This window comes from Aplidium turbinatum, chromosome 14 (assembly GCF_918807975.1).
Source record: "Aplidium turbinatum chromosome 14, kaAplTurb1.1, whole genome shotgun sequence".
Classification (NCBI taxonomy): Eukaryota; Metazoa; Chordata; class Ascidiacea; order Aplousobranchia; family Polyclinidae; genus Aplidium; species Aplidium turbinatum.
The window spans coordinates 16303876-16319228 of NC_137485.1; the positions used below are offsets into that span (position 1 = coordinate 16303876).

The 15353-nt window shown below is 38.9% G+C and overlaps 1 protein-coding gene across 4 annotated transcripts in view; it reads left to right on the top strand.

The window, feature by feature from the left end:
* The window catches only part of LOC145783282 (glucocorticoid modulatory element-binding protein 1-like), a 35759-nt gene that overhangs the window by 17442 nt on the left and 2964 nt on the right, over window positions 1-15353 (top strand). For 2 of the 4 annotated variants that reach the window (XM_082595112.1, XM_082595115.1), the window contains 6 exons: window positions 6247-6355; window positions 6672-6788; window positions 7977-8102; window positions 11881-12003; window positions 12509-12685; window positions 13129-13250. In XM_082595112.1, the coding sequence (XP_082451238.1) occupies window positions 6247-6355; window positions 6672-6788; window positions 7977-8102; window positions 11881-12003; window positions 12509-12685; window positions 13129-13250 (774 nt within the window). The remainder of the gene's footprint in view (window positions 1-6246; window positions 6356-6671; window positions 6789-7976; window positions 8103-11880; window positions 12004-12508; window positions 12686-13128; window positions 13251-15353) is intronic. The other 2 variants (XM_082595113.1, XM_082595114.1) reach the window with 2 other exon arrangements.

Below are 15353 nucleotides of genomic sequence, written 5' to 3' on the forward strand. Positions count from 1 at the left end.
AAAAGCACGAATGCTTTTTAACGTTCGTTGTATGTTAATTTATGTTGTTCCTTTGTGCAATGGCTGCAGAAATGCCCTAATTCAAGGCAGATTCCCGTCCCATGCCGTGGCGGCATATTTTCTTTTCGAACCCGAATCGAGTGATAACTTTCCTAGCCGTACAGAAGTCCAGCTGCTTTGCTTGAACTACAAAATGCAAACTATTTTTTAATTAAATTTCCTATCTCTGTCAGCGCTACGTATATTCGACGTTGCTTGATGATTGATATCATCACCGCTACAGAGTTGCGCGGTGGACTCCATTATTGCGTTGCCTGATCAACCGTGACCACCGAAATTATATCGGTGATGGGTCAACACGTGATGCCTTTGATTAAACACTTTAGTTTTCAAAATTGAAATATTTTTTCCCGTTTTGAACAGCGGATTCCACAGCGGTGGTTGTAGGCTAGTTCTCAGCCGGAAAAATCAATTTCTTTTTTTGCATTGATGCAACGTCTTGATTATTGTAACGTTATTGGTCATTGATACAACGTCATTGAGTCAACACCTGCAGACCCCGAAGTGCGTTCAGTGGCTACAATATTATCAAGTAATAACCCGTGCAGGCGAAAAATCAATTAAATATTGCCGATGTATTTGAAACGTTGATCAATCTTCACAGATCCAGGCAGCAAAAATCCGTCATTTTTACATTGATTCAACGTCTGCAGACGTTGAATCAATGTAAAATGACGGATTTTGTTGTCTGGAGATGGCGTTTACGAGCATACTTGACTTTGTGGCAAGCACTTAGCGATTATATCATAACGTTTCTGCCACGTGTACTGACGCAAAATCAACAAAAGTTGGCCAATCTTTGTGAACACATTTCCTTCTGTGGATCAAGGGTGTTGTCTATTTAGTCATTGGGTGGCTTGGTATGAGTCATGTACCATTCCTCATGATGTTGACATTGTGAGGTATCAGTGTATTATTATACAATAGTGACTATTTTTAATGCACGTGTCATTCCTAACAACAGTTCTTTACATAATTATACCGTCTTTGTTTTGCACGATCGAATTTTTTTAAGCAAAAGTACGAATAAAGGGATTAGAGCAGGCGCGGATTTATGGGGGGGCCCAGGGGGCCCGGGCCCCCCGAAATTTTGTGAAAAATTGTATGTTTCCGCATCAAATGGTTTGATATGCTTCTAAACAGCTGATATTAGTCTCTCGGCATCACAATTGATGAAAATGGTTGTTTTAATGTCTATTTTCTAGCATATCGTATATGTCGTAGTATCATTGTTAATATCTGTTTAGCTTTTTCTTTCTTTTTAATTGATTTTCAAATTTTCTGGCCCCCCCCGAAAAAAACTCTTAGATTCGCGCCTGGATTAGAGCGTTTTAACTATCATATGACACCCTTGTTCTTCTTGTCGGTATTAGGAGCTGACCTATTGCGTTTTAACAACCCAGTCAGCAGGTCGTTACTTTTTTTCATTGAGTTTTGGCGTCTACAGACGTTGAATCATTGAAAAAAAGCGCAACTGGTTTGCTGGCTGGGTTTGTGTCCTGATTGATAGACATGAAGAGAAGCTAGAAAAGATAATGCTGTCGTTTGATGTGTTAACAACACTCAAGAAAAAAGACTTAAATTTCATCACCATCTCTAAGGTTTCGCTTTGTCACTTCAACCTTTTTTCACATAAACTTGGATGAAGCATGGGTGAAGCTTTTTGCCGTAGCAGAATAACCGTTAGGTAGATAGAAAACCTGTCGTGCACAATCAACATATTTTATAAATTCTTATTTTTACGCACAAGATTCATACATTGTAGTTGTTGGCAGACAGGGAGTTTATTGGTTGCGTGTTTGCAGGGCCACGTAATTATCCAGCAAGCGAAAGTTGTCGTTTTCACACCTTCACCTTTTGTCAGTTGAGTATATAATCTTTTAGTCACCGGTGGAACTTACGAGCTGTGTTCATCATATAGAGTGACGTCACATCGGCAGCAAATGAATCGATGCGTACACTTTGTTCTTCATAGCATACAAAAACTGCACTCTCCCTTTCTTACCTCTGCCGGTGATTCAATCCGTTTTTACATCCATTCACAGACGTTGAATTTGTGTAAAACGGAACCGACTTGCCGGCTGGGGTAGAAACGCGATTTGGTTCCTGTCAGTGTCATGTCGAAAAGGCTAGAAACAACCCAACACTTCGTCAATGTTGGTTTTTGTTACGTAAGGTATATATTTGTTTGTTTTCAAGGCTTTAAGGTTCATAGCACGTAAATTTGTTTTACACAGTTATTTGCTTGCACACAATGGGGTTCTTGTGATGGGTGTCCATCGCAGCTTCCTTGTTACAACGGTTTAAAAAAAAACAACTAAACAATTGACGTGCGTCATTTGCGTGACGTTGTGACGCATATTTACCCAGGAGATTACGTGGCGTCATTCCAAGGGATAATTTTATTGCGTTCCTGTTATTGCTCGATTCGCCTATGACGCACGCAAAATGTCACTTTTCGTTTTTACTTCAAGATGGAACATCTTTGACTCTTGAGTTCTTTATAATTGAAAATAAAACGGTTGGCTGTAAGTTGATTCGATGATTTTTAACGTTAATTCTTTGCAAAAGCTAAAATTGTTAAAGTTATTTGTTGCTGTGTGCTCCGCTAACCTTTTCACTGACCGCAACGTCAACCTCATCCTTTAACCTGACAAGCATTTGGCAGAACGAACGATGCTCAACTGTAACTACGTTAACATACCGTTGAAACCGACAAAAAGCGATGCAGTTTTTTAAAACAAAAACAACTCGCCAAACAAAATAAAAGCTTTGTCCTTTGCGTATGACGTGCGAGCGTCGTTCAACGAGCGTCGTCTTACGTAAGCGCCAGCTGTGTCGCTTGTCTTCTGCGAGGCTTTCCAAATATGAACCTTCAACGTTGTTTACTGTTCGGATTGAGTAGCCCCTATCAATATTTGTAGGCACGTGAATTTGAATCTACTAAAACCAGGTTAAAATCTACCCAACAAGATTTTTGTGAAGAGCCGCATCAAGCATTTGAACTTTTTTCTAGAATCCCAACAGTGTTTTTTTTAAGGTGTTTTGGGAGACCGAAACGGTCCCCCAAATTTCTCGAGCGGTTTTCCAAAATTTTTGCAACTACAGTAGAAAAGTAATGGTTGTTTCTCGCTATGTCTTGTCGATAATACGAATATAGCCTACGATCAATAGTTCACGTCCGGAAAAAAGAATAAGTGGAGGTACAGCTAACAGCTGAATCAAAGAGTTATTCACAAAAGAAGTGCACCTTCGATACTCGTCAATGCTTATTTCTGATTTATGGCGCATAATGATCAGTTTTTACGTGTGGAAACATAACAAGCAGAAGCCAACAAGCACACTTTGTTTGATTGTGCAGCAAACTTGTTTGGCGGCCGTGTTGGGCAGGCTGTTTGGTCGCTGTCACAATCATTTAAGCTGTGCTTTGTCGAATAATTCATTTTATGTTGCGTTGATTGTATGTAGTTATGGCTATTTTTTGGTATTTAAATGAAACACTTGCGGTTTCTGAAAACTACTTAGCGGCCACCCAAACCAAACCTTAAAAAAAAACCTGAATCCCAATTAGTTGGTCTCGAATTCACCACATTGAATTTAAAAGTGAGTCAAAACTCTCTGTTTGTCACCGCACTTCATTGCATTCAAGAGCTCGTTTGGTATTCTGCATCTATGACGTAATTGTTTAAACCTACATCTTCTTGGCCTTGATCAATGATTTACATCTTACTATGAACTGAACATCCCAGCAACGTGTTTTTACGTTAAGGGCTATGCGGATTGCACCATAGAAGTTGTGCAGTGCTACTGATTCACCATTGAATTATTTCTAATGATGAGAGGACAAAAATTTATCAAGAGTTTATAAAATTGTCTGTATACGAGCAAGGCAAAGATCAACACAATGTAAGCTAATTTGCATATTTTTTCCATTTTAACGAACGCAAGTAATTTTTTTCCGTTTATTGCGTGTTTTGTAATGCAGTGATTAATTTCAGCATAAGCATAACCCAGCCGGCAAATATTTAATATTTTGCGTCGTTTCAACGTTGCTAGAACAGTTTGCTGATGTCTCTTCCGTCAATTAACACGATTGCGTGTGAAACAACACATCACTTCCAACCCACCGCTTTTGTGTGCTCTCCTGATGATAGCATTGGCAGCGTTGGGATGGGCAGTTTGAACCGGCCAATACCTGTTTGATTCACATTGTCGTAGACATTTTGTGTTGTTGTCATGGCAACAACTTAAGAATTGCTACTTTGATTCGTTTTTTTTTTATTGACAGTTGTCTGACGTTTATGCATTGTCATTTGACGTAGTTTTTGCTTGAAACAAGAAGGAAGTAATAAACGCAACCCGACCGCTTCCCCATCTTTCTAACCCGATTTTTTTTTTTATTACGGCTAACGACGTTGTATCAATGTAAGGTGTTACTTTCAATGTTTTTGAAATGTTAGTTTTAGCTTGGGCAAAGCTTTCTCCGTTTGTAGCAGTATTTTGTTTGTAACTTATTTCTCCATTCAGCAAATTAGTCTTCTTTTTGCATAGATTTTTCGTCTGAAGACGTTGACTCGATGTAAAAAACGACTGATTTTTTAGCTGGATTGTTTCGTTGCAAACTGTGTGGGTTGAAGAGGTCGCTCTTATGATTTCACCTGAACTTGCTGAGCGAAGTAAAAATGACCCAGGCAGCAAATCAGCCTTTTTTACGTCAAACGTTGAATCAATGTAAAAACGGTTGATTTTCTCTGTGGGGATATCATGAGTCTTGTACATTGTTAAACAAGTCAAAGCTTTCGGAAGACACTCAATAAGAAAAGTATGAATGGGCAGATGACTATTTTTTTGCATTTGTCGCCTGAGTTACCGCATAATTCAGCAAAATTCTCGCTTCTCTTGAACGACATTGCGACGTATTGCTTCACCAGAGTTGCTTTATCGTTTCTTGTATGAAAATGAAATTTAATTTAATTCTTTTTTCTTCGGAAATTCGTTATAAACTCAATAGCAACTGATCGATAAACCACCAAATGGTTTTTGTTAAGTCGGTAATTTTGACCTTTCTATGTTTCCGTGACTTGCTAATGAAAGGATTTCCACGAACGGGCTACGTTGAGGTTTTCTCGTCACGGCCAGTTCAATTACTTCTCTCGATCTATTTTTGCCTGTGAGCGAACGAGTCCCAATGACAACCACCAAAGTTAATTCGATTATTTAGTACAGCCTCCGCTACAAAAACACCCAGCTAGAAAATCAGTCCCTTTCACAAATGAGTTCCAGATGATCGTGCTCGGCGTTCGAAAGGTCGCCTGTTCGACACCGCTCAATAGCAGGTGGCTGAATTTGGCAAGACACTTGAAGGCGTGCCTGAAGGGTACCTCTAAATACCCATTGTCAGGCATTGTCTGTGTTGAAAGACGTTTTTCACTAAAAAGTGTAAGTATTCTATTGAAGTCGATTCGAAATAATAGAAAATCAAAGAAATCAACAATATCAAAACTTGCAACTGCCAAAATTTTCCGCAACTGGGCAGCCAAACTAGCCCAGTGGGCGGGCAAACATCATGAATCTGGAAATTCTGGAAAATTACCACACATTGTCGAGCATTGCCAAGCATCGTCAACTTTTTTAGAAATTGGCAGACATTTTAAATGGTTGTTGGACCATAATTTTAATCCTCACTCCACTCGCAACCCAAATTATAATTCGCAAAACAGGACCAATTCAAACTGGCAACCCTGACATTGCCCGAAAAAAGACGACAATGCCTGACAATGGGTATTTAGAGGTACCGTGCCTGAAGGTGGACACGAAGATTGGCTTCCTTGCTTTCCCGTCCACTTAATCTAAATCTTCAACTACTGGGCGTAAGCTTGGAAACGACAACAAAAATACAGACTCGTTGGTATGGCATCAATGAAGATTCGGTTATTTTTCATCACGAAGTTGCAGGTAGTTGAATACAAAGCTTGCTTTCAAGTAGCTTAAAACCGTGGTGACCGTGGGTTTGCTTTCTCCCCCCCCCCCCGGTTAGGGTTCCAAAGATAAATTTATTCCTACCTCTCTCCTTTTTTTTTATCGGAAACAAAAAATATTATCCAAAAACAACATTTGCAACCAGTGATGTAGTTTGCAAAATCACGTCCACGCAAAATCGATTTTAATTAAATTTTGCATTTTCAGCCGTCAATGGAGAACGGGAACGGACCTATCCGGTCGAGTTCAGAGGATCTGCCTCATTTCAACGCAAGGAGAAACGCCATGGCGTCCGCCCACAGCAAATCGCAAGAAAGTGAGTGGTTCTCTTCGTGATATAATGGTGGTCTGGGAAAGTTAACAATATGCGTCAACGTACATTGACTATGATGAAATAGTAAAATACAGCAGTCAGCAAACCAGTCCCTTTCAAACATTTACTTAACGTCTGCAGACGTTGCATCAATGTAACAACGACGGATTTTGTTGTCTGGGTTTTCACATTGAGACGTCTGCAGACGTTGAATCAATGTATAAATGATTGATTTTGCTGTCTGGGAAATGGACTGATTTACTGGCTGGGATGAACACAATGTGAGGCGATGTTTATTAAAGTCATTGACAATCTGTAGGCGCCAGTGGAAATTCTCTTGAACGTTCCAGTTCCGAAGACTCCGGCCTGGCATCTTCTCCTCATTTGGAAGGCGTCCTCATGAGAGAAGCGCCTGTGACAATGGAAAAAATGCAAGGTACCCGTATGTTACTGTTTTCACGTGTGCGTGCCTTGTTTTCATATACAATTCTGTTGACTTCGCTTGACGCGTGGTGAGTGGTGACTCGCCACGTTTTCTTTACGCTCAATTTATACAATTTGATCATCTTTGGACTAAAGCCCTGACATCGCGGTCGTCCAATCGTCTGTTTGAGACCCTTGTAGACGCTCACTTTATCTTGAATGAAAACTCACAGCAGCAATAACTTCCAACAGCGCTGTGATAGTCAGAAATAGAGATAAACTGAACTGAAATTTAAACAAAAGCGAATACCTCGTAACCAACCTTTAAAATTGTTGTTTACGGTTTATTTGTCTAGTCATTTTTTTTCTTCTTAAAATGTAGTTTTTCAAGCTACTCTACTTTTGGGCGTGGAGCAACCCTCTGAATGCACAGGAAGATATTTCCCGCGCAAATATTCTGCCATAATTTCTTGTGCAGAGACGAAGACCTGTTACAAGACGTTCCCACTGTATGTTAGTTCGCAATGAGTTGAAGAGTTTGCGGTGTAAAGTTTGAGTAGTTCCAAGAAATTTTATTGATCTTGCTTTAAACGATAGCGCGAAAAAAATTTGCTTTCGTTTGCGAGTCGGACAGCTTTCGGGTTGTCAAAATGATAAAAAAAACGACTTAACAAGAAATCATCGAAAAAACACTTCTTTTAACTAACAAAAAAACATTTGCAAATGTTGAATCAATGTAAGAAACGGTTGATTTGCTGTCTGGTTAGTGACTTTCTTGTGGTGGCACAGGTTTACGTGTGTAGGCGGGACCGTTGAGGAATAGAGTGGTGTTGCATAACTACGTCTTGCCTACACATCATTGCCTCCTCACCCGCAGTTCGGTTTACCTTTTGTTTTTTGTTGTAACACAGATTTTTATCTTAGCCGAGTGCAGAAGAAAAGGGTGTCATTGAAGTTCACCGAGAATTTTCCACTCACTTTTAGGTGTTTCCAACGCAGAAAATCGGTCCTTTTCATATTGATTCTAATTCTGTAGATGTTGAATCAATGTAAAAAACTGATTTGCTCGGTAGATTCGTTTGCTGCAAATTGTATGCACACTTGACATTACAAAATCCGTCGTTTTTATGTAAAAATGACGGATTTTGGTGTCTGGGTATGGTTGTGTGTCGCGCTTGTTCCTGACTTTGTGTGTTTGCAGATTTGCTTGGCTTTTGGAACGGGATAATTAGAATGGACGCATTCGACGATATCATTCGTGAGGTGCTCACACAAATCACCGCCCTCCATAGCAAAACAAAACAAGCCGGATCTATGACTATAGAAGGTGAGAGCGTTTGAAACGAATTTTACGAGGCCGAAACGAAACAAATTTCCTCACTTGGAAATTTGACTCGAAACAAAGCTAAAACAGAGAAATTTATCGTCAAAAGTAAAAATTTCTATTTTAAGCGCCTTGATACTGAAGGCTTCATAGAATGAGAACCTTGTCTTCTCTTCCCCCCTGCTCGGTATCAAGTATGGGACTGCCTTTGCTTTCTGAGAGGAAATATGAATTCTACTCTTTTTTAAGCTTATATATTTTAAGGCTTCGAAGAACATAGCGCAACCAACGCACTTTAGATTTTTATGGCACATACTTTCCTTCACACCGCTCGTTAATTACCTCCGGCGTTTCCCTCGGTAGAAAAACGATCAATGAGATACTTTGCTTCAAAACCACAACTTCTCACACGCGTTTGCCGCCCGTGAACTTTGACGTTGATTTCTTACGTGAACTTTGACCGTGAGTTTTTTCCCAAATCTCAACAATGCTGCTCTCCTGTTATTTCGCTGCTGCGTCAATCCCAGTTCGTCACACAACGCGTTGTTTGAACTCGAAACGTAATTCCCACTAATAGATCACTTTTTTTTTTATAACGCATGAGACATTGCGTAGGTGTTACGTCGTACACGAATTGCCGCTTATTCCGCAATCACTTATTTCGTGCGTCACCGCCACTTTGGTGTTTTATGACTTTTATCATTAATCATTCATAATGCAATCAACTAAAAGACCACTTCACTCGTTTAAATCATCTAACCTAAGCCTTGCGTATGTTACTACTTATAAGATCAAGTTTTAAAGTGGCAGATCTTATGCTTGGTGCTGTTTCTGCACATAACCGCAGTGACTGGTTCGGTACATCATCCTCAGTACCCAGAAAGTAGACTGATGGGGTTTATTTCTGCGTAGTCAGACCAGAGATGCCAATATAATTTCGCTTGTCTGTGTATCTGATGTGGACGGCAGTTGATTATTGTCCTGTTTTGGCACAAAATGGTCATCTTCGATTTGATCTGTCCTTGGTGTCAGTGCTCAAATAAATAACTCGCTTTTCTTTCCGTTTTTTCACCGTTTTTTTTTTATGTATTTCTCGAAAATGTTTTGCACAGTAGATCGGTTTCTACAGCGCTGCACATGGGATTCCAACACGTCAGATAGTGTATGAGACGTCTTTTTATGGAGATTAATTAAACTACAACAAGGCCACACAGCATAGCATATTTTAGCAGGGCAAGAAAAACACAGATTGCAAACATTTTCCGCTGTACAAATAGTCCTTGTCAAGCGTTTGAAAAACAGCATTTGCATTGCTCAAATAAGAAATGCTAGAAAACAGACCAGGCAGCAAAACGGACAAAACATCTTTAAAATGACATGTTGCGATTGGTTTAAGAACGCCGTTGAGCACTATCGATGTCCACGAAACTTGTTGAATAATTTCTTGTCATCCACATTATGGTCCCACGTTGAATTCCAAGGCGACTAAACAGCGTTTTTTTTGTTTTTTTTCTGGCACTCTTATGACGTGTATTTAACTTGCAACAGAACAATGACGGCATGTGCCCCCGGCGTGGTGATTGTTATCTTGCGAAGGTATGCCGATGTGACTTCATAGAAAAGTTGCTGCAACAACTTTATGGTTTTTGGACTCAAATACTGCCGCAGTTCTGCAGTTGTCGAACTATTCTTAGTTCATACTGAAAATTCTGATTCAAAATTATAACCCTATTCGTATGTATGGTAGTTTTAACATACTGTACTTAGTTTATATATTGTATAAATTACATCGTTATTCTTACTACACACACACAGGCCATTACTCAGTGGTTCTTGTAGTGTAAAGCAGTTAGTTTTAGGATTTTAAAGCTTTTTAAGCCTAGTAAGTTAGCCTAGACTAGAGCTTAAGAGCGTGTTCAAATAATTTTTGAATTAACATGTTTTCACACGCTAATTAAACTTTTGCGACTTCATATCTCTCACTCATAAGTTGGGAGTATCAATGGGCAATAAAGAGTAAACAGCGCATCTGTGATGTCACAGATACTACGCACTATATATCATATTTACAGCCTGATTGGGAAAGCGAGCAATCGCAGGCAAAGACTTTTAGGAAGCTATGCTGATACACTCACCAACACCAACCCGCACTGAAACAACGTAGTGAGCACATACACTTAATGATCGAAAACAGAAAAAGTACTAGAACAGTGGAAGAATGCCTTAATTACTCTCCTTCTTGAAAAAGGAAACAAAAACGACCTTGCAAACTATCGCCCCACTTATCTATGCGAATCACATTTTTCAACTCTTTTACAATGAAAACAAAATAAAGAAGCAGGTTAGACGTGGAAAATGATATTTTTTGTTGTGCTCTTTCCAATACTCTTCCACCGTATTCATGAGTTGTCGAAACAAAAATAATCCCTTTACATTGACTGTTAAATGCATTGACTCTTATATTTTGAATATATTTTTTGAATAAAATATTTTTCAGCAATGTACACCATTACTTATTTTAATATGAAGAATAATAATAGAGCTTATTACTAGTGAGAGTTCAGTTTTTCTTCCAAGACTTAGATTAAAATATTAATGTAAACGAGTTTTTAACAAACTAAATTTGTAGGGGGAGAGGAATATAGATTGAATATCGACTAAAAAGGGTCAACAAGATGAAACGGTTGGAAACCACTGGCATTACTCAATGGCATCGATTCACTTCCATTGATAAGCTGCAAGTTTAAGTTGCTTGTTACTCAACGACGGTTGACGTAGTTAATTAGTGGTTGGGAAGTCAGTCGTCACCGTTTGATCTTTTGCCGGCGTATAGTTTCATTTAATATTAGACACAGCCATTAACGTCTATTTTTATCAAAACTGATATCTTGTGACGTTCTGGCTTTAAATATCTCAACTTTCGCTTGCATGTTTTCGTGCCGAGAAAGGCAGAAAGCTTTTTGTTCCCTACTTTTTGGCAATAACAAAAGTCCTTCAACATGTGAAGTCATTTCTTAATGATACAATAGAATACCGTTGTACTAATATTGAAATTTGATCAGGATCTCACAAACTTTCAAACCGGGGTTGTTAGTTCGATACTAGGGATGTGATGTAGTTTTTTTTTTTTTTTAATGAAGTCATGCAAAATGAAACATAGTGAAACCAGGAAAATGTTTTTTTTTTACATCAGAACGAAAGTTTGCTTTAATTTTGAAATGTTTTTTAATATTTTTGTTTTGTGCACTGATGAGTTTGAATTGGTTGGTTTGGTTTTGAATTTGAACAATTACTGTTAATTGTTTGAAGAACACGGTTGAAAGCCAATCTGCATAAATTACCAATTAATTTCTGGGTTCAAAATTTTTGGAGATTTTTTTTAGAGTTACAATTCAATTTGGGTAGAGAGGTAACTCTTTTAAACCATAAACAGTCATAACTAAGCAACAACACTACATTTAACATTATAAAAACAAAAAACAACAAGCGAACGTTTTCGGCTAGTCATATAGCACTTTTCAAGCCTATAAGAAAAAATACATGTTTATGGTTTTTTAGAGTTGACAGTGACACAAAGAGTTGACAATGACACGTAGAGTTGACAATGACACGGAGAGTTGACAATGATACAAATTGCAAAACTTAAAAACACAGTTTTCGACAAAGAATCCGAAACGAAACCAAAACAATTTCGTCGAAACTAACCATTATAAAGTGTTTTTGGCGTATAAACGTACTGATTTGTTTATTTATTTTTTGCCAACGATTCTTGACTTTTTAGATGCAGCAACGATGACAAATTTGGTGAACTCCCTCGAAATGATCCCAAGCATCGCCAACAAGATGTCGGCACACAAACACAAGGTCGAGAAAGAGACCGAGGAATCGTCACAGACTATTCAGGGTGAACGAAAACGTTTTCATTTCGCTATTTGTCGTTTCTTTATTGAAGAGAAAAGTATTGTTTGTATAACAGAACTGTATACTTATCTCTCTATAACGGAACAGTTTGAAAAAGGTTACCATTTAAAATCTTGTGCTTTAAAATTTTGTTAAAGAAAGCTTCTTTGAAAGTGAGAAGATTGCGATAGAGCGTCCCATGTGGCCTTATTTCACACCCCAGTTGTCCCCTGGCCAGACGTCAATTTTTCTTGAGATGCATAAGGACTTGTGAAAACTAGGCACCCTCAAAAATATGTCCAATCTAGCACAGAAAAAAAAAAACGATTCTATGGTGTTTCTGTTAAACAAAGTTCAGAAACCTGGTCCCTTCTCTGAACTTGCGATTGCAATGTTGTTGCAGTTCGTAATGATTAACCTAGAATTACGAAGACTCCATTTCTGGACACGTTGGTTCGCTGGCTGCGCAACGTCTCATTTTTAACTTTCCCTGTCTTTTGAACTTATAGAACTGGAAAGGAGATTGGCAGAACAGAAAAAGTACGAGCAAGATTTGAAAAGAAAATCTCAACACCTTGATAACGTTATATTGCTGACTCCCACGGAAAAGCGAAAAAAACGGAACATCATCAGGATAGGGAGACAGAAAGCCGTGGATTCTCGCATTCCGCCTGGCGTCATATCAGGTAACTAGCCGATTTTTCAAGAAATATTTTTTTTATTTCTTTACGGTTTCATAAGTTCACCGATCAACCACTGTTTTTATTTTTGTCGTATCCAGACCGACACCCGGTAGTTAAAGTGAAAGTAAGAAACTCAATCTTAGTGTCCATCTACAACCTAGCGCAACTTGATAAGTATCGAACTCACACCCTTTCGAACGTCGTACCAGGCATCTTACCATTCGGCCACCGCAGCTAACCTTATTGCGTTAAACCGCTCTGCTTGGACGATGCGTTAGAACCTGACGATTGCTTTATTATTGTAATGCCAACCCAACAATCCAATCAGTTTGTTTTTACATTGAAAAAGTGAAAATGAATGGTAAAAATTACAACGCAAAAATTATTCATTTATTGGGTGGAAAATTTTTCCCATTCAGAGAATTCAAACAATCTTTTTCCTCTAGGCTCCTCGTCGACAGCGGTTTCCACCAGCCTCCGGGAGAACGCTGCTATCCTCGCCGCTAGCGGTCGTATCGCACAGCGGGATCTCTGGCCACAAGCGATACAGGTGGAAGGAACTGCACGAGTATGTCGCAATGCAATCAGTGCATTAATTAACCCCCTTGCTTGCCCCCCAATTCTTTCCCCTTTGTGTTTGTTGTTTGATTGTTAAGTTTCGTGGCGTTTTGCTTGCTCCCCGCGTTTTGGACTTAACATCATTTAACGTCATTAACACCGGATGACGTAATGGTGATGTGATCGTGACGTGCCATGATGACCTGACGTTGCATTTCATTAACAATTTAACCGTAAAGCTTGTAAATTTGTGGTGTAGACGGTAAAACAACGGTGTGGACCATTGTTCAGTCGTGGTGTTAACCCAACCATGCAAGTGCAAGGTGTTTGCTGATGCTCAAATTTACAGATGGCGGAAAATTAACCTAGTTTTTGCGTTGTTTTAATACAACAATAGTTGGTTGTCTACTTTTAAGAAAACCAAAATGTCGTTATATAGAAGTCGTTGTCGAAAAGTTACCGGCTCCGTTTTCATAGAAATGCTGTTAGGTTCCGCTTTTCGTATTTCCTATTCTAACGATTATGATCGGAACAACGGAATGTTTTTATTTTTTTTGGGGGGGGGGGAGATCTAGCTTCATTATTTTTAAATACTGCAATGACAGAAAGCTACACAATCTTTCCTATTTCCATTTTACGGAGTAAATGTCGAGTCACTAGCAAAACTACACGAAACTCGAAATAGCAGAAAAGAACTCGAATGATCAGCTGCAGAAACTCGTCCTTTTTTTACATTGATTCAACTTGCAAAGGGCGGATTTTTCCAGCTGCAGTAGAAAACAAGGCGCATCTGCACGCAAGCAGCCAATGCACTTTCAAATTACGATTGTTGCTTCAAGACAATTGCGTTGCGTTTTTTCAACATTGGTCGACTCATTAATTGATGCATCGGATATTTTTGTACACAGTAAAAGATGCAACATGCTGCAGCAATGGCAACACATCACAATGTTATTAAAACAAAGAAGTGTACAAATGAGAATAAAAAACGTTTTTTTTTTGTCACTTGAAAGTTTTATTTTTGTTTTGAATTGAACATTAGTGAATAGTAAGCAAACGAAAACGTAATGTAAGAACTGATTTTCCAAGCAATTTCAGAAATCTAACATTAAGGCCGTTCGATCGTTTTTGCTCCGATCCAGTGTTGCGAACGGTTCGACAAACAAAAACGGTCGGTTTCACCTTTATGATATTCGCATGGGCCTTCATGCTTACTGGAGTGGACTAATTTCAAGCGAGGCAACAAAAATTCGTTTTTTTTTTTTTTTGTGAATTGACCTTGTTTTCACTTTGATAGACTTTTTTGTGGCTGGAAGACTTTCTTTCTTTGCGATCAGTGAAGAGAAGGGAATGCTTAGTCTTCTAGGAAATGTGGGCAACAGAATCAAAATCGTTTTTATTAATTCAAAATACCGGGTGACCCAAAAAAAAATGTCACCCATGAAAATGTCAATAAAATTAATAATGATTAACCAAATGCTTTTATATCTCAGATTTATGTAGAAGAATTGCCTGTAAAAATAAAGTATTTTAGAAATGCCTTGGACAGTTGTAGAACAGACTTTTTGTGTAGAATCGTATTTTGAGACGAAATCGATGGTGGCAGAGCAAGCCCGATTCAAAAAAAAGTTTCGATGTCGTGACTGTCCGGACAAAAAACTCATGTACAACTGGATCCACAAGTTCCGAGCCCACGGAACAATCTTAAACTTAAGTGCCAAGAGTAACAGAGCTACCCATTCTGGTCGGTCTAAGAGTTCTCGATCCCAGATCAGTATTGATGCCGTCAGGGATTCGGTTGGTCACAGTCCAAGCAAGTCAATACGGCGCCGCAGCCAAGAACTCGCAATTCCTCGGGAGTCAATTAGAAGGATCTTAGTGCAGGATCTGCAATTGTATCCTTATAGAATACAGATTAAGCATAAACTTACTCAAAGGGATAAGGAGTTGCGTGTAGTGATGCGTCGATGGTTCTGTGACAAGATCGACGAGGACCCACACTATCTGGACGATATTTGGTTCTCTGATGAGGTTCACTTTCTGTTGTCTGGATATGTGAACTCAAAAAACAACATCTTCTGGGGAACAACACTTCCACAGGACTGTCTGCAAC